Below are 25,824 nucleotides of genomic sequence, written 5' to 3'. Positions count from 1 at the left end.
AAAACATGTTCCTTTTAGCAGCTTATTCAGAAAAATAAACTCCTTTACAAGCTATTTTTGGTTGAGAGAAAATATATTCATCCCAACAGAGCTTGTTCTCTAACAGGTCACTTTCCAGTTACATACACTTTTTTGAAGTAGGGGAAGTCACATCTTTGAAAGGGTTCCTGCTTTATCCCAGTTTCATTTAAAAGACTTTCACATATCAAATGTAAGATGCATTTCCTTGCTTTTGATTTCTCTTTTATGCATTTACCCTTTCTACTCTCTATATTGTCTATTCACATTTTTTCAATAAAAGTCAATATAAAAATAAAGCTAAGAAAGATAAATAAGAGGGATTCATTGCATTCTTGTGTAGTTTGCTGGCTGCACAATAAACTCAGTGAATTTCAGGCTCCAGTGGTTCTCCTTCAAGCTTAAAAATCTCAAAAATTTACATTTCTCTTGAAAAAATTTCTCTGGGCACCATTCTACCTAAGCAGCATGCCAGTGGTGCCAAGACTAAAAGAATCTCCTCAAAGTGGATGCCCACTCACTCCAGCCTATATTAACTAACAGTATGTGCATTATGTTGGTAAATGGTTCTGTTCTTATTTGACAATAAATATTTTTTCCTGAAGTTTACCAAAACATGTTGTAACACGTAAGGACCCAATTTTTTTTATCAAGCACACCTTATTCAAACCCGTCCTCGCCTACCCAAGCATTGCATTACCACCAAATCCGCTAGGCCTTGTCTATGCTGGAATGTCACCATGGATTAGTTTCCTCACTTTATTTGCAGTGACTTACCTATATCAAATTGAAATGCATCCATGCAACTCTGCTATGTCGGTCTAAGATACTTTCCTTGTTAATCATTGCATCCACAACTTTATGCTTGTTTGAATTAGCTGCTCAGCATTATAAGCATTTATCTTGTGGTGCAATGTTAAATCACTCAGGTCTATAATTTTCAGCGTGCTGTGGCACATTTACAAGAAACTACAGGAATCTTGGGACTGAGGTCAAGTGAGCAGGCTCCTAGGCACCTTATATCCCCCCAGCACTGCTTCCCAGCTGCTCTCTAGCAGCCCAGAAAGTGCAACACAAAAGCTTCAAGATTTGGAGCACCGGTGGCACAAGCTGAGCGGCAGATGCAAAATTTTCATCTTTGGATTTGGCCTCTTGGTTGCCATGGATCAGAATCTTCCACATGGCATCATCACCTTGCAGCGTGGGAGGGCTTATCCCAGTCCTCATTCTCTTGTTGCCCCCAAAGCTGCATGGGCTGTGCAAATCCCACCTGAGCTGACGGGCAATGCCGTGGGCCAAGAAGCAAAGGCTGGCCCGAGCTGCCCGAGCAGCGGAGGGCAGTGTGGGAACCCAGCGGTGATGCCAGGAGTGAGACTGCAGCCAGGCAAGGCCTCCTGCAGACGGACTGAGATAATGGGAGGGGGGCTCATGCCCTGGGAGCCTCCCCTAGAACATGTGCCATGACAACACGTTCCCATATGCCAGGAAGGACAATGACTTGTGGGAGTGAGACTAGAGGAGGCCACCAAGTTGGTCAGAGGGATGGGGCACCTCCCCTAAGGCTAAGAGAATTGGGATTGTTCAGGCTAGAAAAGGCTTCAGGGTGACTTAATTGTGGCGCTCCCGTACCTGAAGAGAACTTACAGGAAAGATGAGGCAAGACTATTTACAAGGGCATGTAGTGACAGGAAAAGGAGGAACAGATTCAAATTGAAAGAGAGCAGGTTTAGATTCGATATCGAGTGGTGAGGCACTGGAACAGGATGTCCAGAGTTGTGGATGCCACATCCCTGGGAGTGTCCAAGGCCAGGCTGGATGGAGCTCTGAGCAACCTGCCCTGGTGAAAGGCGGCCCTGCCCCAGACACGGGGATTGGACAAAGATGATTTTTAAGGTCCCTTCTATCCCGAGCCACTCTATGATCCTGTAATTCTGTAACTCTATAAATCTATGATTCCGTGATTCAGAACAATTCACAGAATTTAAACAGCCGTTTATTTAATTCAGCACCATGAAACCTGAGCACAGCACGTTTATCGGGGATAAAGGAGATCGCCCTTGCAACGCGTCGGCCTCCTCCTGCACAGGCACTGTGCGCGCGCTCCCCATGGCGCCGTGCCTCCCCCAGGAATGCCGGGCGTAGGCTGAGACCTCCACGGACTCCCGGGCCACCTCCTCGTGGGGAGCAGCAGCAGAGCAGAGCCCTGAGGGGCCGCGGCTCCCTCCCGCCCGCCCTCCCGGGCAGCGCTACCGGAGCGGGCGGCGGTTTGGCCTCGCCGGCCGCCGTAGCGGGGCTGGCGGGGGCCGGGGCTGGGGCTGCCCGCGGGACTTCCGTGCTGCTGGCGCCCGGCCGCGGCGCTCGGGGCCCGCCATGGCGCAGCACGGCCCCAGCGTCACGCTGTCCCTCACGCTGCCCATCACCTGCCACATCTGCCTGGGCAAGGTAACGGCGCCGCCGCTGCCCGGGCCCCGCGGGCCGGGGCTGGGGGCGGGGAGCAGGAGATCCGGCCGGTGGCGGCAGCTCGGCGGCCCCGCCGCGGCTCCACGCTCTGACCCCCGCCGGGGTTGTGTCTTTTAAGGCTCTGCGGCTCCGTGCGGGGAAGGAAATCGGGGTGCCGGCAGTGGCCGAGGCTTGCTGGCACCCTTGGGATGTTGGGAAGCGCGCGTTGTCCCGGCGGGAGCGTCCCGGGAGGTCTTGAATGGGCCCCGGGGCCCCAGATCGCTCAAACGCGGGTATGCAGCTCCAGGTGTTGAGGTTTGGGTGTTTTCTCCGCTACCAGTGCGATAGATACTCTGTTATAAAGTGCTCGGGGAGCTGGTATTTGAGCGTGGTGCTGTGTCGCGGAGGACAAGTGAAACAAAGAGGCGTTGTTTAACCAAGTAGATTTAAAAAGTATTAAGCAAAACTGCAGCAGTCTGGAGAAAAAGTTTCCGTTTCCTCCCTCTGACCCTTTCCCAGTTCCTTTCTCTTCTCCCTCGGGAAGCAGAGGGCTCTTGCTAGTCTGTCCTTCTCTAAAAGCCCCAGAGCTAATTTCATGGTTGTCACTAATTGCTTCTCAAATTCTTTGCTCATTCCTTACTACTTTTTTTTTTCCCCCCCTCGCTTTCTTTTTTTAAAGCACAACAATAATTACAAGGGGAGAAATAGCTTTTATGTTTGTACTCTGGCATTTATTTCTGGTTTCTTTCTACCTCACCTGGCCTTTGCTCCCAGACCTTCTCTGTTGGAGTGATAAAAGAGCAGGCACATTTGATGTGTGAAGTAGGTCCATAGCACTGGTAGTGAAATTAGTAAGACGTCTCCCTTCTCTCAAGTCTCATAATTCTGACAGTGTGTTACTTCTAGCAACCATTTTTACGCATTTGGCTTTTTTGTGGAAGCCGAGCAAGACCTCCTGGCTGCTGTCCTGTTACTTTTCTTTTTCTGTTTATCTGTGTAATGAAAATGGAGGAGATCCGAAGTGCATACTTCGTATGTAATGCAGCGTGGATACCCTCCACTCTGTAAAAAGTGGAAAGAATGACAAGAGGAGAGTGAAATCAGACTGACAAAGATATTTGCTATTTGAATTCATTGCTAGTTACTTTCTGATCTAAGCATTAAACAGTTTGGTTAGATATTCATTCATATCTTGCTATAAAGCCACTGGGTTATTCCAAGCCGCTATTTCATACTTTCACTTCCTTTTTAGATGTTCCTGAGTTTGTACTTGAAGAGGCTTCCACACTCTTTCTTGCTCTCTTGCACTGAGATAATAAATTAACATTATATAAATGAATCTAGTGGTGATACACATAAAAAGGATATTTGAATGCTTTCATTTTTAGATGTGTAAATCTGTTTAAATTTTGGCAAAGCTGACAGCTTTGGCTGCCCTTTCTTTTTAATACACATCTTTGTCTCGAGCTTGGAACTTCACTGAAAAACTTCACCAGAAAAACCCATCTTCTCAGGATTAAGGTTGGAGGAAGGAATTTGTTTGGCCTGAATTAAGGAAAAAATCTTGTCAGTTTTTGCTATCTTTTAGGGGAGAGCAGGGAGTATCACAGTGGGTTGACATAATCTGGTATTTCTGTGGTTTGCAGCATAGACTTTAAGTAGAAGGCCCACCCCAGAATGTATCTCTTGCTATCCCTGCAGAATTTGCAAAGATCTGACTGCAAGATACTATGTACTCTGCATAGTGTTAAGAGGATAAAAAAGGAGATATTGCAGAGAAATTATTTCAATGAGTTGGCCACTCATTGTTTTTAATGAAGCTGAAACCTTGGGCAGCAGGGACATGTTAGCCCATTTTGTTAATGTGATCAGTGTCAGAAAGTGTATTGCCAAGATGTGCAAATAACCATTTAAAATAAGAATGAATTGCTTGGATTAATTTCATGTTTGTTATGTGAATATTCTTTTGGTACAGTCTGGGCTGTCTTCTAACAGACTTGTATTTTTTAATTAGATAGCAGATCAGAAGCCATGTGCTTCGGACTGTTAGTTGTCCTTGTCCCGGGATGTCTGAAGATCTGTCTTGTTGGTTTTGGTGTAGACAGGTTGCTTGGGCTCAAGACATAGTTCTTTGTTGGTTGAAACAGTGTATGATGTCTGAGAATTGGTTCACTGTTGTGTGTCTGATTTTCCAGGTGCCTGATCCTCTGTTAGTGCTGCTTGAAGGCCCAGAAGTGCCTTCAAAGTGCAGTAGATGTGTACAGGTTTGGATTTTGATCTGCATAGGAATGGCATTATGTTGGAGGGGAAAAATTAGGAAATTGCTCAAAGTCACCTAGCTGATGAAGCCTTCTGAAATAAACCATAGTCCTTCTAGACATTATGGTCAATGAATGAACTGGAACTGTGCTGTAATTCAAGTTAAATTCGTTTTTAGTAATAGGTATGTCCTGATCCCCCACCCCCTGGGCTTGTCACAGTCGGTGGAAGGGCAGTGGCACCAGCAGCCATTGTGTGACATTTCAATAGCAGCCCTTGCTGTTCTGGTGTGCGTCGCTTTGTGTGGATCCTGAGCCAACTAAAGTATAAAGCCCCAGCCCTGAAATGAAACTTGTACAGGTGTGTCAATCAGAAGCATTGTACCCTGGAGAGTAACAAATGTGACTTACTATTTTGCTAGAGATATGGAGTAATCATTCATGTGCAAGAAGTGTGCTTCTGTGTCAGGTTTGGGGTAACTGAGGGTCTCTTGCTCCCTGTGGGGAAAACCTGCACTGAGGAAATGTCTTCTCCTGTTTGGATTATTTTATGTTATTCTGCTCTGTATCGTATCATCACCACCCATATAGCTATTCTCAGGCTGCTTCAGAGTAAGAAAGAAGCATGGCTAGAGAAAAAGTATTTTTTTTCCCTGCTAGTTGCAGGTGAGAAAGCTCTTTTTCTTGTAAAAGAAAGCAATAAGTAGCAAGATTATTTAAATTAGAAATAATGGAAATTGTAATATTTAAAAGTTTCCAAAGTTGCAAGCACATTGGTGTGCTTGCAATAATCACAAAAAAGCCTCCTTAATTAGAGGTGAAAGTTCAGTCTCTCTCTCTTCATGCCTTCAGTAACTTGAGTTTCTGTTTATGTCTAGATAATTCCTTTGACTCCCAGGACTGTCGTATTGGAGGTCTTAAAAATATTGTGAATCCTGTAAGGTAACAGAGGCACAGAGAGTGAACTGGGGAAGAAGGTGACAGATCTGGGCCTTAATTCATATCCATGAATATTTTAGTGGTAAAACACTTGGGTTTTAGCTCATGCAATGCTGATCATATGGGTGCAATTGCTACAGGACATGTCTGATCTCTTGGCCCAAGTGGTTACTGACTGTCCTTTCCAGGTGCTTGTTTCTCTCTGCCAACATTTAATTTTTCCTTTTTAGTTTGACTACTTTAATAATAGAATGAAAGAGGAATATCTTGGAGATGATGAGGAACTTCATTTAAAGATGAAGATTCTCTTGAATTTGGGTTTTACATGCAGTACAGTAGAATTTAATATATATTCTGACACTTTCATGTCTAAAAATTGATTTCTTGGAAAAAGGCAGGAGTGGAGGAAAAACAAATAATTATTTGAAGACCCCTAACACAAATACTAATGTTAACAAATAAGAGATTTGAGACTGTGTATTACAGTAAGCTGTAGCAAGCTGCAATAAGGCATAAAGTCTTTCTCTTCTTCATCATATTTGGTCCCTCTATGCACATTTACTTTCAAACAGGGTTTGTAGTTAAATGACAAGAGAGAATAGTGCATTGTCATTAATATTTTCTTAAAGTTTGTTTACCCTGCCGTTTTGGAAGAGGAGGGAAAGCTTGAAAGAATCTGTCTGATTGGAATATTTAATCCTTCAGTTAGCTGCCCCATTCTTGGGTAATGACTTATTTAGTAGCAGTGCATATCTAGCAGGAGACTTGAATTAGTGATTGCTGGTTCACATTTCAGCTCTGTGGTTTTGGCCCTGATCCTTTTAAAAGCTGATTTCCATGAAGCTGATTATCCGCAGGCTAAAGTTAATCTGTAACACTTTATGTTCCAGTGATACCTCTTCCACAGTGACGTGTTGGATGGTGCCAGTAGAGATCCCTCTGTGCCTCACTTTTGAAAATGCACCTACTTTTGTTGTGTTCTACCTTGGGAGGCAAATGCATTTCACTGGAGAGGCTGGCTGTAGTTCTTGGAGGTTGTGGGTTAAAGGAAAGGTGCTGCTGCCGCTCTGGTTATTACTGAGCTCTTAGAAACAAGGACCTCAGTTCTGCAGAAATTGTTATGGCTTTGGTGCCTTCAATAAGAGGGACATTTGGTGTTTTGAGTCCGGAGGTTGCTCCTAGCTAGCCCTGGGAAACAGCAGTGTCACTTTCCTGCAAGGACAGACTTAGACTGAGAGATGGAGTTGTATATTTTCATATTTTGTTACTTGAAGGAGTTTTAAGGTATTCATAGAGTCTGTTTGTTGTTTTTTTCTATTTCTTCTTTAATGCTGAAAGGTCCGTCACCCAGTTATCTGTGTGAACAACCATGTTTTCTGTTCCATTTGTATTGAAGTGTGGCTGAAGAACAATAATCAGTGCCCAGCTTGCAGGACTCCTATCACACCTGAAAATCCCTGCAAGGAAATTATAGGTAAGGAGAAGTTTAGGCTTTGAAATAACTTTCTGGTATTTACTGCTGGAGGAGATTGCTTTGAGTCCAGAGATGTCTGGATGCCTTTTCCTCTGTGTTTTTTACCAGCATCTAAGGAAGAATTAACTACATCTTTAACCTTGTAGCTATTAAGGATGTTACTGGAAAGTTCCAAATACATTGTGTATATTAATGGCTAGATGGTCCAAACACAGTAAGTACCCAATGGCTCTAATGATTGTTTTTGAGTCTTGGTTGGATGGTGCCTTTGACTGAAAAAATGCATTAAAAATGCATTCTCACCTATGCATTGCAACCTGTTCACCTAAGAGACCAGCATTTAGCTGAGAAATAGTGTACTTCAATCCAGAATCTTGAATGAGTATATGGTAGTTTTTGCATGTTGTTTATTTGTTTTGTTCATCACTTCCTCCTTTTTTTTTTTTTTTAATTTTTAAGAAAATTACTCTTAGCACAGAAATAAGACATAGCTACAGCAACTGCATGAGGATCTTAACTTCCCCACAGCTAGGAAATACTGCAGTCTTTCTTTGACATAAAATATCGGCTCTGCTATTTCATTCTAAAAAAAATATGTGAATAATCTCACTTTAAAAACTTACAGTAACCTGTACTAATTAAATGTATGCTTGATACTCTGCCCCTTCCCTTCAGCTCTGCTTTATTAGTATGGTCTTAAATAATATAGGATTCTGTTAAGGAAAAAAAATGTTGAAAAATGTAAATTTTCTTCCTGCTATGAATCAAGATTTTGATTTCTAAACATCACTAGCAGGTACTCAAGTTGAACGTGTTTTGAAAGTGACTTCAAAGCTTCCATAGTAGCCGATTTGTCCAATATTAGCTGCATTTGTGGTTGGTAATATGAAAACTAGTATAAGGTGGATTATTAGTATTGAATTGACTGAACAGGAAACAATATCAGTGCTTCTTTCATCCTGCTGTTGCTTTAGGAGGAACAAGTGAAAATGATCCTACATTTAGTCCAACAGTTAGAAAACATCTACGCAAAACAAGGCTTGAATTGCTCCACAAAGAATATGAGGTAAGGACAAGGGGAATATTTTGGCTTTCCAGGTGAACTGCAGCTCTTAAATTACAACATACAAATGGCCCTTTTGCTTTGAGTCTTGCTGGTTTTAAGTTGAGTAAAGGTGTATACTGTACCTACATGAAGCTCAGTTGCATTAAAATGCCACCTTTGTAACTAAGGTTACAAGAGAGCATTTGCTGGTGCTTGAAGACGTCACAGTAATAGTCTTTCTGGACAACAGGTAGCCAAGTACAGCCAATTCTTTAGTTTTGTGGAAATTCCACCTTCAGGGGGTATGGGAGCATTTTCTTTATGCATATTGGGTGTTGGGAGCTTTTTGTTTTGTCTTCAATACAAACACAAACATTTTCTGAAATAATTCCCTGTTGCTCAGAGAGACTAAATACCTTCTTAAAGAATATCGTCCACTGTAACCCTCTGGCATAGGTTAATTTTTAGTGTTATTGTTTTATTGTTTTCTGAAAGTGAGTAAATGCTTGAAAGTAGAATGCTCCAATCTCCTGCTGGAAAAATATCCTCTGGGGAAGAAGATGAAAAGCTGTTAATAAGGAATGTGTTTAGTTTGTTTTCTCAGCTATTGTTTCCTCAGTAGCAGCAGTGTGAGGACATTGTGTATTTTTGAAGGAAACCTGTCATGGGAGGGAGAGTGAGGAAAAGGAAATGGACTCTATATCCTTAACACTGGGGAAGTAGGAGCTATCTATTATGACAAGCTTGCCCATAGCTCAGGTTCTTTCAGTCTCTCTGAGAGGAGTCAGGAAAAAGACACTTCCTGCCTTTCTATTGAATCAATTCAAAATTCATACAGCAAGTCATAGCTAGGTTTTTTTTTTTTAATTTCTTTTTAAAAACCCGCTTAATTTAAAGTGGTTATTTCCATGCTGGGGGCAGGCATGAATATTTGTGAAAGTATGCCTTGGATATATGTAAATGCTGCATATGGCCTCCTTAAGTAGTGTGACCATGAACAACTCATACACCTGAATTAGTAAACAGTGTAGAAGAGATGTTTTCATGATAAGTTATTTCTTTTATCCCTTTAACAACAGGCTTTGGAAGGGTTTTGCTTCCCTGTGGCTTCAGACTGATACAGCTGAGAGCTTTGTTCTTTGCATTTTGAGAGTCTTCCCTAAGATGTTGCTGCTTTGGTGTAGCTGGAGCGGCCTTTTCCAGGCAGTGTTTTGACCGTTTTGAATTTGGAGACTTTCAGCATCCTAACATGTGACGTTTCAGAATGATATGAGGAAAACACTCATAAATAACAGCAAATGAGTCAGCAGAGGACGACCTTAAAAACACCCTTGATACAGGAAATCCTCCCACAGAGTGCCCTAATAATAGATTCATGTTGCTGAATGCTTTGAAGCTTTTGGTCTGCCCGACAGTTTGTTCAGGGTCCTTTATGTAGTCAAGGGATTCCCTGTACTAAAACCTTCAGTATGCTTCAGTGTGCAGGTTGATTAAAATCCTGCCTAAAGCACAGTACATAAGCATACTTAGATATATGTGTAAGTGAAGGCATGCATCTGGGCTTGCTTCTAAAGTACTGTGGGAACTTGACTATTATTTAATTAATCTCACAAATTATTTTAATTCCTCTGAATTTCTGACACCTTTAGGATGAAATAGAATCCCTGCAAAAAGAAGTAGACGATCTGAGAGGCAAAAACCTCAGTTTACAGATACAGCTGAAATCTCTTCTGGATCCTGCAGCATCAGCTTTGTCTTGCCAAAATGAGAAACCTAGCCAGTCAGCAAATGAAGCAAGTACCAGTGGCCCAGACACCTCAGAGGAATGGAGCAAAAAGCTGAAAACTGCCAATGATATGTGCGAAAAACTGATGGATAATGTGGAAAAGCTAAGGGAGGTAATAAACTTAATAAACACGTTTCTTCGACTATTTTGAAGTGAAACTGTTTTGTGTTAGTTAAATGGGAGTAAGAGCTACCATGACCTTCGGGTACTTCATAGATCTAGAAGAAGGAGGAAAAAAATTGAATTCCAGTGACTGTTGGTGTATCATAGTATTTCCATATAGCCCTTGCAAGTGTCAGATGTTATTGCTTGTTCTAGTGAGTCCTGTATGTGACTCTTCTTCAACTCCTCTGTCACTCTATGACTGGATAATTGGATTATAGCAGCACTTGTCGACAGTATTGATGACCAGATTTTTCAGGCTTGCAATAATCTATATAATATATCTATTTTGCAACATTCAGTGGGCAAACACAGTACAGTTGGCTGAGGCAAATTTTGCACTATTGCCCTCCCTGCTAGCCAATATTTTTGGTGCAATCTGCTGAGACAGAGTAACTTGACCCTTTGACCAAGAATAGACAAGCTTCAGCATTTTATGACCAGAATATCCTTTACTGGAAACCTTCGGCCTTTTTATACATCTTGATGTAATATAGAAGTAAATCTGATACTGCAGAAGCAAGGGTGAAGGAGATAGGCATGTGAAAATACATCTAAATAAAAGTATCTTGCAAAATATACCTGCAGGCACACATAAGATCACCTTAAACATTGGAGAAGAGTGAAATTTCTGATTAATTTGAAATCAAGGCAGAAAAAAATGGACTTGTATTTATTCAAAATGCTGCCTGGATTTCTGCTGTTAACAGTACTGAGTTACTTCCTGCAAAACTGAAGTGTGGTGCATTTAGGACTTTTTTTAAAAGTTTTTAGCATTAATAGTGTTCACACTTTTTCTGTGCTATAGACTTGGAGGCACACATAGTACTGTTCTGCCGTTTTGTTAATTTTTAGGGACACTTCTAGGACCCCAGGAGCTTCAGATTCACTCGTAGGAGGCAAAAGAGGATTCATTTTTTCAATATAACTTTAGCCTTAGCAAGAAAAGAGGTTGAAGCATATGAAATCTCTGAATTTGGTGAAGAGTTAGAAAAAAAATAGGGGCTTAGATAGGTTTTAGGGAAGAACCCTTAAATTGTCATAGAATCGTTTAGGTTGGAAAGACCTTTAAGATAATTGGGTCCAGCACTTTTTTCCCATCTGTTCACTATTCAACAGCTGCTCAATTCCGTAAGTACCTAAAGTCAGTTGGTTCTGGCAGACCTTGTCTCACTTGTCAGCATGCACTGCCCATCCTCATTCTGAACCACGTACACACTAAAAGACCTCTTTCCCACGTACACACTATCTGGAACCAGAAACCTTCTCATCCCTGAAGGTACCTGACCCAGGAGCTGCAACCAGACAGCACTTCCCAGTTAGACAAGATCTCTCAGCAAATGTGGTTGCCACCACTTTCTTCTTCAAAACTAGACTGAATCAGGCAATAGCAACCACCTTTACCATTTCATGTTCTAGAGCAGACAAATATAGGAATGTCCAAAGTAGGCATTATTACTTTGAGTGGAGTCATAAAAGCTATGGAAGTGGTGAAACAAACTCCATAGGAGAAAGCCTAGACTAAGTACACTCATTAAAAATGTAGTTGTATGAACTCATTAATGTAGACATTGTGCTGCGAGTGGGGTTCCTTGCAGATTACTGACTTGGAGGGTAGAGCACTCTCAGGAAGAAGGACACCAGAGGGGTTCAGTCTTGCCCTGCCATGGATGTCCTGCCTATCAGTGCTACACAAGCAATGAAATTTTTTACATGATTATGGAGCTTTGGTTTTGGAAAGAGAGAAGGGGCTTGGCCATGTTGTCAGATGGTTTGATGAACCAAATTGGTTCTGAGTTTGCAGCTGAGTGCTCCTGGATTCTCATTCATTGCTTTCAGGATAGGTTTTTGTGCTTTTATTTTTTAAATACCGAATAGTTGACACTCAGCCCTGGGCTCACCCTTCCCATCTTTGGCACAAGTCTCTAGTATTTCATTCTGTCCTTAGGAATATTGTGATGTTGGCGATGGGGGGTGTTTATATTTTTCTGCACCGTTTCTCCTACCCCTCACCTGGAAAGGTTGCTAGGGATATTTGTATGAGCACTTAAAGTTCTCTGCCTCTCTTCTTGCACTGTTTGATGTTTCTGAAAAAGTACATTTCACTCCTGAGCCCAAGTGCATAGCTCTTTCTTCAGATCTAGCTCTAGATCGTACTTTTATTATGCAGTGGAAGCATTATGTAATTGAGGCTATGAATTACGAGTCCTGGACTGGTGGTGTTGTTTTTAGTATAGGGAGATTGAGCAGATTCTAGGAAGTGCAAAGAGTATATTCTGCTTGTTAGAATAGTGGCATTCATTGTTCTGAAATATGGTGGCAGGAAAACTTCTCTTTATATGAAGTGTCTTGTTAACAAGGGTGTCTGCTGAACTGAGAAGAAGGAATTGACCTCAATTCAAGGAGTAAGAAGGGTTGTGAATCAAGAATCTTAATCATAATTTCCTGGAAGAAAGTAAAGAAAGACTGCAAATAGCTTGTCATAATGGATTTACATCCACAGGATAACTATGCTTTAAAAACAAGCCAAAAACCCACAAAGTAATCTTGCTCTAATTTGGAATGGGGGAAGCTGTTCAACATTAGTTTTGCTGATACCTGCACATTGTAATGTTAATGTACTTAACGTATTTAGTCATGTGGAAAAAAAAACATGGAATTGCCATTAGTACATCTCCTTAATGATTTTCTGTGCTAACTAACATAGCTGTGTTTATTTCCCAAGATAGGACACTTGCAATGTATTTTGGGAATATAAATAAGAAATGTCTATTCACTATTCAGTTTTGCAAACCATTTCCCATGGTGATTTTTAAGTGGTGTCCCTATCTGAAGGCCGTTTCCTGCCTGCATATTTCTAGTTCTGTCTCTTTAAAAAGGAGAAACAGCTTGTCCTATAAATATTAGAAGTCATTTCTGTTTCACTGTATACTTATTTTTTTCCTTTTCTTTTCCTTAGGCAAATAAGAAACTGAGCATGGAAAACAATAGCCTTTTAAGAGAGAATTTGCGACTAAAAGCTGAAGTTGATAGTAGATCACCCCAAAAGTATGTGAATATTTTAAAAGCTACTATCTTTTATTTATCGACTGTTTAACTGTTGTAGGCCGGTTTAACCTAAAACTTAGGACTTAGGTGAAAAATGAAACTTATAAAATAGGAGCAAGTGGGTGAGAAATGTGACTTAGAGAATTGCAGCAAGTCCACAGTGAAGGAATTAGACTTAACTACAAGTGCTGTTCTTTTGTTACGTGGCCAGTGTTGAAGTATTGGATTCATTAGTGGAATTCTACAGTTAGGTTGTTATGGGGAAATTTCTGAATCTGGTATATGGTCAAAGTAGAATGTTTCTTACTAAGTGCAGATGTTCTGGTTGCTTGTGTTTGTTTTGTTCTCCTTTTGCTGCCTTCAAGCTTTATTTTGTGGGCTTGGGCTCCTTGCTTAAGGAAGGTTCCTGATTGCTTTGTTTCTGGGCAACATAGGTAGAACTGAGCTTCTGCAGCATGAGAACATCATTCACAGAACTGACATCTGTGTTTAATGCTCTGTTTTAAACAGTTAAATCACCAATGACAGTACCCTCAAAAAGCAAAAACTTTGCCATACTCATTAGAGCTGTGTTCTAAGGTATCTCTTCTTGGGAGTACTTTGTGTAGCCATATATTTATATTTTTAAAGTTCTTTTCCTTTCTTCATTGGTTTTCTACTTTTCTTCTCTCATTTGTTTAGATATTAAAAAGCTAATAGCAATATTAGGTTTATATAGAGCTGTGGAGGAAGGGGGTTGGGAGGCACCTGCGTAATGTGAGAAGGCGGCTCTCTGGACTTTGTTCTAGTTCTGGCAATGCATCTGCTGGAAGATAAAAATTCATCCTTGTAAAAGAGCTTACTTGCCAGACTGCTTGTCATTATAGAACGGGAAAGAAGTTGCATGATCCTTGTGCTGTGGATACATGAAAGCATGTTCTGCCCTGAAGACCCCTCATAAGATAGAGCCCTGTTTAAGGCCTTGGCAGTGGCTTTTATGGCATGAAATACCTCTTCCCATAAGACCCAAGAGTGAGTTGGCAAGGATGGCAAACTTAAAAAGTAAATAGATATAAATAAATAAATTCTAGAAAAGAAGCTAGAAGAGACCAGATAATCTAGATTGATTTTTGCTTTTCTCATATCAGGTAAACTCCCCAGTGGAGACAATTTCCCTTTCTTCTAACTTGTGCATGCTTTACCATGGTTGCCTAAAACAATAGCCTGTCACTTTCTCCTTTAGAAGCCCAGACATAGCTAAATGTTATTACAAATTGCACACTGTCGGTCTGTCTTGCAATCCAGATGCTCACTAGATTGGCCTGTATTTGTCTGCTATTTTTTTTAATTGCTATTTTTTCAGTCTCCTGAACAAATATCAAATCCTGCTTGCCTATTGGGAATTATCTTTGACCCATGCTAACTCTGTGCATGGGATTTAGGACATGAATTGAATCAGGCTTAAACTGGGGTAGGAACCGTTCAAACACTTCAGGATTTGTATTTCTGTACCTGATTCTGATTGATGTTTTGATGAATGTCAAACTCCATTCTTTCAAATCCCAGGTACATCTTTTAGATGGTGAGAAGTCTCTCCTATCTCAATGTTGTTAGCAGAATTTTTAAATTAACTTTAATCCTTGTGGTCATTAGCCTGGTCAATATCCAGATCAGACCTAACATCAAGACTTTTTAAAAATATTTTTTCAGCTCCCATGGCAAACTTTGATAATATTTAAAGGGCCTTTCAGCTAGGCTTCACACTTTGGACAGGACTTGCAATAAATGGGTTTTTTTAACTTGCCTATAGAATCAGAATTGAAGGCATAAACATCAGAGCCCAGTAATGTCACTAGAATTAGGTTGCTGTGCAAGTACATGGATTTGCCAGTATAGGTGTTTCTGTATGCTTTATTCAGAAATTTTCAGAAGGTAATTTTTGGAAAAGTTTCTGAGTAGATCTCTTATGTAATTTAAAATAGCTACTGAATTGGATTTTTGTAATTTAGTGTCACCACTGTTGTTTCATGTTTTATATATTCCTTAGCTTCAAATTCTCAGATATGGATTCATGCTTAAACAAATAACTACAGTAACTAAATAAAACTTGTATCAAAGTATCTTGTAAAGGTTTTGTCAGTATTCAGTCCCTGTATCCCAAGTGTAGTTCATTTTGTGCATGATGAAAGTGGAGCTAAATAGCACAACATAAATTGTTTTAGTAGACTTTGCTTTACAGAAGAGGGAACACTAATGGCAGATCCCTTTGTTACACAAGCTTTACCTCTTACATCACAGGGAAAAGTATAATTAGCCTCCTTCAGTGGTCAATAAAATACTTTCCTTTTATCATAGACTTGCATTATTTTTTGTTTGTTCTTATCCATTAAAACCTGCTGAAAAATGTCATGTATGTCAATAAAATCGATATTTCAGCCATGTCGGGAATTTTTATATATTTTTTAAACTGATGATGCTGATTTATTGATTAGCTTTTTATTTATTCCTCAAAACATTTTTGAGACTAGACCTTTACCAGAATACCATACCATCATATAGTTGGGACACAGGTCTGAAAAGCAAATGAGGGTAAGTTTCTTGCTCTGATTCTTACCAAAGACCTGCATTAGTCTTCCATTTCTCAGGTAAATCAGACTCATTCGTGGTTGTTGACTCTTTCTTCTCTTTCTTTACCTTTCCTCCTGATGAATTTTCAGCAACTTCCACTTTCCCAGTACAGAAAAAATAAAACTTCTAAAACTTAAGTTTTGCCAGACAATAAAGCCTATTACTTGCATCTCTACTTGAAATAGAAAAGTGTTAGGTCCGTTGGCAGGGCACAGTGGATCTAAAAGCGTTTTTGGCAAAGGGATGTTTGCTTTTTACCTGAAGGAAAATAACTAGCAAGTCCATCTACTCCCGGGTATAGTGTATTTTATGAATGGTTAGATTCAAATCGGTTTGAACCAGACTTCTAGGCTTCCTAGGAGTCTTTTCCCTAAATATTTAATTCCTTCTGCCAGTTAAAATCCCAGTCTGAAAACTATCTGTAACATGCATAAAAGTGTTGCATTATCTCTTTTCTCTGGTTTTGCGAGTTGTTTTATTGTTGCAGTTTAGGGAGGGAGGAGCAGTTCTTCTTCAGTTTGACTGTTTATCTTGTCTAGATTTGTGACATCAGGTACACTGAAATCTAAACCTGTTGACTTCATAGGTCATTTTTAACAACATTCAATTTTTACCTAACTCAAATATTTCTGCACGTACCAGACTATTAAATTCAGTTTGCATTTCACCAGATTTACAAATAGACTTCTAAAAACCTGTATCCAGGGTGCAGAGGGTAAGAACATTTGCTGCCTTCCCTGATAGAAAACTGGGCTACGGTCTCACCTCCCTGCAAGTTTGCTGGTCCAGAGGAATGACCACTTTCAAAGACTAGCTGCAGTGTGGCCTTAAAAGTAAAGTAGAGGAAAGTAGCGTATAATAGTCTTCAAATGAACTCTGAGTTCTTGTGTCATAGTATTAAATCCTGAAAAAGTGCCCACTGCAGGCATGAAGATCTAAACCTTAGGCAGATGGGTAAGGACATTCAGATCACACTGTGGTTTTGTGGGTTTTCCAGTAGAGGCTTTTTTTTAGTAGTTCTGAAGCAATTATTTCTAACTTTTGCCATTTGCTGACTCTGGTGATAATCTGCCTTTCTTACATGGAAAACCAGTGATGATTCACTGATAGACGTTAAAATGCTTGTAGAGGCTTTGCATATTTGTCTAAATTCAGCCAATTCCCTACATGAAAGCGGAAGCTCACTTCAAAGAATGTACCTGACTTGTCTGTTCCCAGTGGATGGTATATCTTGACTTTTTATGGGTTTGGGGGGTTTTTTTGCTTGCTAGGAATAGGCCGTCGTCTGGTAGTAACTTTTTCTTAGTTCTGATGTCTATGCAAATATGAAACTTTTAAGACAGTTGTATAAAACCTGGGATGTTGCCAAGATGTTTCTGCAGATCACCTTTCATAGGTGATATAGAGGGGCATTGCAGAACTGGTGCAGCTGGTACATGATATAACTAAAGAACTCTAGAAACTAGTAGGTCTTTCAGGTTTGCTCTTGAATTTTCTACCGTTCTTGCCATCTAACTTCAGAACCCAAGAGAAAATGTGTATCTAAATGATGGGACTGGGTCTGGTTGTATGCTCTGGTATTGCCCTTATCTCAAACTGTAATAAGCCCTGAGTGTACCTTGTTATCGTTTTCCACTTTTCACCCTTTTGTTTCCTTTGGGGGATGGATCATGCTCATGCATCCTGAACTGCAGGGTGGTCCTCAGCCTGTGCCATCAGGTAATTGGAAGTGGAGAGTCAGTTTCCATAGCACCCTTGCAGCCCCCATCTTCGGGAAGTGGTTATACAAAAAAACCTGTTTGTTGCAGGTGCTTGCTATCCAGAAGGAGAAGAGTTTGGATGAGGTTGTGTGGTTTAAAACTCACTCAAGGGCTCAACCAGACAGATGTGCTGCAGTTAGTGGTCACTGATGGGTAAAATAAAATCCTAAAGCTGAATTTGCAGAACTGATAGGTAAGAAGAGAAGGAAGAAACAACTGAAAAAAAATTGTTCTTCAACTTCCCAGTTTCTAAATGGACTTCTTCAGAAGCTGTTGTGGTTTAACCCCAGGCAGCAACTAAGCCCCACACAGCCTCTCACTCACTCCCCTCTTGGGGTAGAGAAACAGAGAAGTAAAAGTGAAAAAACACATGGGTTGAGATAAAGACAGTTAAGTAGGGAAAGAAAAGCTGTGCACAAGCAAAGCAAATCAAGGAATTCATTCACCACTTCCCACAGACAGGTGTTCAGACACCGCCAGGAAAGCAGGTCTCCACCTGAGCCAAACAGTGACTTCAGGAAACAAACATGGTCACTCAGAATATCCCACTTTTACTTCTTATTTTCCCAGCTTTTTATTCTGAGCATAATGAGTTAATGGTCTGGAATATCCCTTCGGTGTGTTGGGATCCGCTGTCCCAGCTGTGTCCCTCCCCAGCTGCTTGTGTACCCTCAGCCTCCTCACTGATGGCTTGAGAGGGAGAAGATGCCTTGACTCTGTTGTAAGAATTGAACAGGAGCAACTAAAACATCCTTGTGCTATCAGCATTGTTTCCATCACATATCCAAGACATAGTCCCATAGTAGCTACTGTGAAGAAAAGTTACTGTATCCCAGATAAAAGCAGGATAGGCATACTCAAACATAACTGAGGGAACAGTTGTGGAATAATGCAGAGGGGGGTGACTCCAGCAATGTTAGTTCTTCTTGCTTACTGTAGGTGAGAGATGACTGCAGCTTTCTGATTGGTGTAAAGTTAGAATCATGCTGGGACAGGAAAAGGGACTCTGGCTGAAGAAAGGTCCTGAAATACGAGCTTGAAATGTTCATCTAGACATCCACTGTCGCTTCAGGCACTATAACATATCCACTACACGTTCCTGGGGCAGGTAACTGGGATACTGGGTCTGCACATTCGTCCTTCCAGAGTGATATCTGGGGGCCAGCAGTCAGGTAAAAGACTTCAGGTGATGTAAAATATTGTTAGGTGTCTGTGTTGAAAGATCCAAATCCCACCTGAAATGTGTTCCTGTTCACTTTATGAGTGATGATTTGTTTTTCTGGGCTTGTAGTTTTCTATACATAGGACATACTTGAAATGCAGTGAGATCCAAAGTCATCATTTCAGTGACACAACTAAAGAACAAGACCCTAACACTCAAAAGTCTGTCCATGTGTGAGGATATGGCTTTCCTTTTGGTATATGTGTGCACTTTACCACGTGTGTACTAAATACCCTAACTTCTACTGAAGAATTCATCACCTTGTTACCAAGTGTGAAATAATTCAAATACTTCAGGAAATATAATTTATCTAGATTTTCAGGTGAAATTTAAATTTATTTTCATGTAGCTGTATTGCATTCTGTTGTTATTATCATAAGACCATAATTTTTTTGCTATAGCACAGTTCACTGTACATCTGAAGGGAAAAAAAGAAGAAATCTCCTACGAGTGCTTTGGTTTGGGGAGATGGGGAGGGTTCTGGTTTGTTTAACCAAAATATGAATGTTTTCAAACTCTTCTGACTTGCTAGATCAGTCTCTAAAGCACCTATATCTGCAGTAATTGGCTGTCTTAAAAATCCATGTCCTTGAAAATTTGGGAAATAAATGTATGCAGGTCTTAAAGCAGAATAGAAAGCAACTACTGTTCTAATGCCTAACTGCAGAGGTAACTTTGTAGGCAGCTTGTCATGTGTTACATTTCTGAAAACCAAAATTCCCAAGCACATCCCTCTGCAACAATTAACATATTAGTGATGCTATTTGCCTTTGAACAACATACTGTATTTTTTTAACCTGAGGACACTTGTTATAAAAGTTACACTTGAGAATACAGTGCTTCCTCATAAGCAAATCTCAGGCTGTCACTAATGCTATTTGCATTAAATAAACATATTACACCATTCTTCCATTAAAAAGGAATTACCAGGTATGCATATAAATGTAAACATGTTTTAATTTTTATGTCAGCATGTCTGTTACAGGAGACTCCAGAAAATCTTGCTTGTTTTACAGAAGCATTTTTTCCCTTTCTCTCACTTGGCTGTTCAGCTAAATTGTATTTTGCATCATCTTTCTATTAAGGAGTGTAGGGTTTGCTCCTGTAAGACCGTGTGAATAAGTCTGTTAGAGAAGGCAAAATAAATACCTTTGGATCACCTTAGGAAATGGAAAAGCTCTTGCTTGGGCCCTGCTTTGCTACAGTGACTCTGTATCTTAAACCAAAATCTCTATTCCTTTTACTGAAGGAGGAAATAAGCCAAAATGTGTTGCATATAAGGATGCTTATTTCATGTAACCTCCTTCCCCTGAAAATATAATGGAAACATTCTTTTGCTGTGATTCTGCTTTTACCTAGTTTTTCTTCGGGGAAAGAGAAAGTCTTCTGTGCCTTTCTTCCTATTTCTGTCTTGCGTGCAGCTAGAAATGGACTGACTGCTATAAGCAGTTGGGAGAACTTGTTTTCCAGAGAGTAAGCAAATGAAAAATGGTCTGTCTTCATTTTAATGAAGGTGAAGATAATTAGGTAGAGGTAGTGTGGAGGTGAAGGAGTCCTTGCTTCCATCGAGTTGCAGTCCAGCTAGCTTCTTTTGGGGGAAAAAGAAATCTTTTACTAAATATAAAACTTCTATATTGCCATTTCTTGTCTACAAGGAAGTGAGTGGCATGCACCAAAACTGTGTGAAGCTTAGGCTGGTCTGATTTTAAAAGTGGTCTGCTAGCAGAGATGACAGAGGTGACTTAGACTGTTGTGGAAATCTTATCCATCACTGAACCATCTACACCAAAGTCTTCAGAGTTCTTTAAATATGCAGAGCAGTTGAACAGTGAAATACATCAGTAGATCTGGTCACTCCTGACCAATTTTTGGGGGTTTATAATAGCTCTTACTGTTTTCCTTGGCTGTTCAGTTAGTTGTATTGCAGTTGTCAGCATACAGCAGCTTCTTGCTGCTTCGGGGTCACGACTTGAGGAAGCAGAATATGGTTTGATTATTTGCTGGTTATGCATGCATGGATCCATGCCTGTTTTGCCAGCATAGTTGCAGGCCACATATAGAGCACCCTCAGATTTCACTGATCCAAGGGTTGCAGTGGGAGCATTTTGTGAAGACATGAGCTGATGGAATGGGGAAAATGGAATTTAAGTTCAGTGGGACTCTGAGGGAGGGACAGGCAGACAAACAAAGAAAAACAGAAATTTCAGGAAGTGTTTGTGCTGGCAGAGTAAATATAAACCTGTGCTGTAACATGGAGCTGCAAGATGGAAAATGGAAATTCAGTGTAAGTCCACATACAGAATTGTTTTTTCTTTGTGATGTAAAACCTTATTTGTCAGTTGTAGGGTGGCTGCAGGTCTTTCCCTCCTTTCTAATAATATCAAAACTTTAATTGTTTTTTCTTTCTGTAAATTGAAAGCCTTGGATGGAGCAGGGAATTCCCTGGTGCTCACCTGTCAGTAACAGGTTAGAATTAGTCAGGGCATATAGCTGAAACCTTCACCTGCCCTCTGGGGAAGGTCAGTCTTGAAAGCTGGTGGAGGATGAGGGGAAGGCAAGTCCATGTCTTGGCAGTTGAAAATGTACTTAAGCTGGAAACCCTACAAGCACACAACATTCACAAACCACAGGCAGCAGGTTTTTGTATTAGAGTCAAGATAGAAATCAGATTGTTCTTGTTGTAAATCTCAGAAAAACAAGTAACTTAAAGTAAGTGGCTATACCATCCACAGCATGGGTGAAGAAAAGCTGTATATCTAACAGGAACATAATTGAAATTATCTATATAAGTATTTAAACCACCTCAAAGGACTAATGCAATTTCGACATTTCATATCAGCATTTTGTTTTTGGCAAGGTGACATTGTGGAAGAAATGTATTGTAAAACACTGCTGTACTGTAGGAAAATGATTGAATGTAAATATTTCAAGATGTGGACCACTGTTCAAATGTTATCATAAATCTTTGCCATTGTTTTAGGGGATAATTCTTCATGCATATTTGAGTTGAATTGATAAAACCAGCCCCTGGAAGGGTAATCTGCTTGTTATTGCCTTGCTACCACTAATACCTTAATTTTGTCTTTTCATGTATCACCTCCACCTATATGTTATTTGTGATGATCTCAGTATTTTTTTTCATAACTAGCAGAGAGAAGTTCTGACTTTTGTTTTCAAATTAACAGTGCTTAATGGCTTTGTTCTGTCTTGAAATGGGCTTGCAAACCTTCACCAGAATGTCTTTTTCCAGCTTAATTTTTTTCTTTCTTTTGTACTTATTGCAGGTTTGCTAGGTTTACAGTAGCTGCACTTCATTCCAAAGTGGAACAAAGTGAACGTGAAATGAACCGTCTGAAAAAGGCACTGGAAAGAAGTGATAAATACATAGAAGAAATAGAGAGTCAGCTTTTACAGCTGAAAAAGGCAGGCAAAGGGAGCCAGACAGTGAGTGCTGTTAGTGAGAGAGTGCTTTCCACAGATGGGGAAGGAGGTGAGAGCAGTGAAGATACATGTTTGAAAACCCAAACTGAGGAGAAAAAGGCTTTGAATACCAGTCAAAGTCCTGACAGTCCTGAGCAGCTGACAAGTCATGGAACTTGTTTAAGCTCTTCTAGTCAAGATGGCTTGAATAGCTCAAATACCCAGTGTGCCCCAAAGAAAGAACTATTTCCAGGATGTCACAGGGTTCTCCTGGATGAAAATAGTACAAATATGGATGCCTGCTTAGAAGACCAGTGGAATAAAATTGAGGAATGTACCCCATACAAAGATGAAGAACTTTATGATCTTCCACCACCATGCACGCCTTTTCTGTCGCTCAGTCGCCTTCAACTGAACACTCCTGATGGAAAAGAAAATGCAAGAAAACCATCAACATTCCTGAGGAAACTGAAATTTGAAGAGTTTCATGACACTTCAAATGATTGCAGCAAACATTCTTCCGAGCACAGCACAAGCAGCTGCAATACTGAAAAGAAGCTAAACTGTTTTACTGCAGGAAAATCAGGGGTTTGGGGCACCTGCCCAACAAATTTTGCTGAGAACTTAGATTTTGATAGATCACAGCAGAATTCAGTGGCTGGTCAGTCAGATGAGACAACTGCAAAGGCTATTGATAAAACAAGTTCTTGCTTACCTAAGAGGCTGCACACACTCTACTCTTCCGAGATGAACCGCACAAGAACCTCCAGCGAGGCCTCTATGGATGCTGCCTACCTCGATAAAATTTCTGAGTTGGACTCAATGATGTCCGAGTCAGACAACAGCAAGAGCCCATGCTATAATTTCAAGTCCTCTGATCTGGACAGTTCTTCAAAGTCAACAGAGTGTGCTAAACTTCTGAATGGAACAGAGAAGAGTCTGGAAGAGATGAATGAGGAGCAGAGTATGAAGTGTCCAGAGACAAGTGATCTGGTAGCTGACAGAACTGGCTGGAAACCTGCTATGTTTTCCAACCTCTCCCCATCTGATGTAGACATGAATGACCACTTTCCACTGTTTACAGGCCAAAATGTAGTGGCTAATGATGACAAACCTCCAAACTCTTTATTTCAAAGGGACTTTTCCCCAGATGTACTGTTCAGTAACTCACAAAGGTTGTTTGAGGAACAGAAGTTTGGTTCATGTTTTTTAAAGATGCCATCTGATCTGCAAAGTCAGATTAATCCTCCATGGGTGTCTTCCTTTACAGCTGAAAGGAAAAATAAAAATGTCAGTCAGTCAACCAAGAGGAAAATTCAAAACAGCCTTTCCAGTGCTAGTCCGTCAAAAACCACCAAAAACTGATTGTGCTTGGAAATCAAACTAGACTCAAAGTTGTAAACCTGCAAATGTTTAATATTTACAGGTGAACTTAATTTTTAATGACTTCCATGCAATCTGATCCTGTTGTTTTTGACTATGTGAAAACTGAACATTCGCCTGCCCATTGCAAGCTCTTTCCCAAGGAAGAACCATTCTAGATTCTTTTCTTTGACTGGGCATTTTATTTACCTGAAGGCTTGGGAGATTTTGATCTCTTTAAGTTTTCAGATTACATGCTCTTCCAATTGTGAGCACAGCTAATGGCTCCTTGACAGTTCTAAGTGGTCTTGTCAAATTAGTCATTTATGTAAGAATTAGTTTTAAAGATTACATTTCCCATTCCTAAAGATTACATTTTGTGCATGTAAGGCAGCTACTGGCCGTATATCCTATGGATTCATGTAATTGCTATAAATTAATGTCAGTTTTGCCATAAAACTTGCCTCCCAGAGGAAATGTTCCTGCTTAGACTGTTTCATAGACTGTTTGACTGTACTGTACTGAAACTTTTGTTTCAAGTGGGTGTAAGGTAGCAGCCCCTTTCTTTTCAGGGTCACAGCACTTCAGTTAGAAAACCACTTTTAACACTGCAATTATGGCTTGTCTCTTTTTGAAGTTAAGCACAATTTTTAATTTAGTTCCCAAAAATCATTGTTATTCTAAATGTGTTTAGTATGCCTGTATAGACCATAAAAATGGGTTTGTATGCTAATGATTTGTTTACCTAATGTGCACTGAACATCTTACATTAATACTGTACCATTTTACATTAATACTGCATGCTTTTCTATGTGAATTGAATAAAACATGTTATAACACAGTAATCCTTGATGTTGCCTCAAATATTGAATTAGCAAAAAAAAGGGGGGGAAACTTTTTTTCCCTAATTTGGAAAATACAGATCTCAGTTTTGTAAAGCATAAACCTGAGCTTATTCACAAAAAAAAAAAAAAAATCTCCCTTCTCCTCCTCGTTAGACATGCTACCATTCCAGTGTCAGCATCGATGCAGTTGATGGAAATGGCTTTCGGCCTCTCTGGAGGTGACTCTTCCATAAAGTATTGCATAGGTCAACATAATGTGATGGCCTGCTACAGGCAGGAGACCTAATTAAGCAGCAGAGCAAAATTGGTTTCTTTGCATTATTGTGTTTTAAGTTTTTTAAGGCCATATTTAATTACAAGATGCAGGGTTTTTTTCTTTCTGTATAGGCCTCTGATGGCATTTCTTAGGAACAGACATCCTCGCTTCATCAATACCTCTGATATGAAAAATCCATATGCTGCCTTTTGACCCTTTGAAAAGAGAGTGATAGCCACTTGGAAAATTTCGGGGGACTGGCTCATCTTGTAGAGTTAAGTTCTGTAAGGTGTTTGAACAAGAACTGCACTTCCCATTGTAATGCGAGCATGCATTTGTGCAATTGATGTGTTCATTCTGAAATGGGACTTTTCTTTTTTGAGCTTTACCAAAAAATCATCATTCAAGCCATACATGCAAGACTACTTCGTGGTGACAGACAGGATGGCATTGTGCTTGCATGTACTGCTTTCAGTATACAACATGAGTTTTTAATCTTCACAGAAAAATCTAGTTGTTCAATTTTAATATCATTTTCAGAAATTAGGGAGCTCTCAAAACCATCCGGACATCATTTGTTACTTGATTTGACAAGTTTTACTAAAAGTCAAAAAAGTGCTGCTCAAAAAAGAGAAGCGACAAAACACTTTTTAAAAATATCCTTGTGTTGCAGAGCAATCACAAACACACAATAAGTGCTGTATGTTGTGAGTTTGTTTTGTTGAGGCGTGGGGGGAGTGAATTTATGGGCTTCATTTTATACTCTGATTTTTTGTGTTTCACTTCCAGTTACAGAGGCATGAATACAACTGGTGTCATGCCTGAAATCAAGCTAGAATAAAGGAATGTTTTTTCATGTTAGTGATCCTTTGAGCAGGACCACATACAGGCTTACTTTTCAATACAGATGTTTGGACCATACATGTCTTGCAGCTTGAATGGATAGAAGAGCCAAGCCTAAGGTTAAAAAGGTTTCATTCCTCTTGGCTTAAAATTTGGTAGTGTGATCAATGCAATATCAACTCCAGAATTTCAACTATATGTAATGACTGAGGTTTTTTCAGGTATTAATTTCTCAGCTGTACATGGGGTTTCAATTCTCCAGGCTGTGATCTGTTGTTGCCTTGCTTGCCTAATCTCCTTCTGCACTTGATAAAATGGCCTAAACTAGAGCTCATTGCTG

General features: G+C 40.1%; 1 protein-coding gene across 2 annotated transcripts; it reads left to right on the top strand.

Annotated features, from left to right (window-relative positions):
• Positions 1-2,132: 2,132 nt before the first annotated feature.
• On the top strand, positions 2,133-24,385 carry OBI1 (ORC ubiquitin ligase 1). 2 transcript variants are annotated; one of them, XM_063392277.1, is made up of 6 exons: positions 2,133-2,460; positions 6,993-7,128; positions 8,103-8,194; positions 9,823-10,071; positions 13,081-13,169; positions 22,043-24,385. In XM_063392277.1, exons 1-6 carry the CDS (start codon positions 2,389-2,391, stop codon positions 23,541-23,543), a joined length of 2,139 nt encoding a protein of 712 aa, XP_063248347.1. In that variant the 5' UTR covers positions 2,133-2,388; the 3' UTR covers positions 23,544-24,385. The 2 variants fall into 2 exon arrangements, with proteins under 2 accessions (XP_063248347.1, XP_063248346.1); XM_063392276.1 differs by lacking the exon at positions 2,133-2,460 and adding an exon at positions 2,491-2,750.
• The last annotated feature ends 1,439 nt before the right edge of the window (positions 24,386-25,824 follow it).

The sequence above is a fragment of the Prinia subflava genome, chromosome 3 (genome assembly GCF_021018805.1).
Source record: "Prinia subflava isolate CZ2003 ecotype Zambia chromosome 3, Cam_Psub_1.2, whole genome shotgun sequence".
Classification (NCBI taxonomy): Eukaryota; Metazoa; Chordata; class Aves; order Passeriformes; family Cisticolidae; genus Prinia; species Prinia subflava.
The sequence above is the reverse complement of the archived record's forward strand: the minus strand, read 5'-3'. Positions and strand labels throughout refer to the sequence as shown.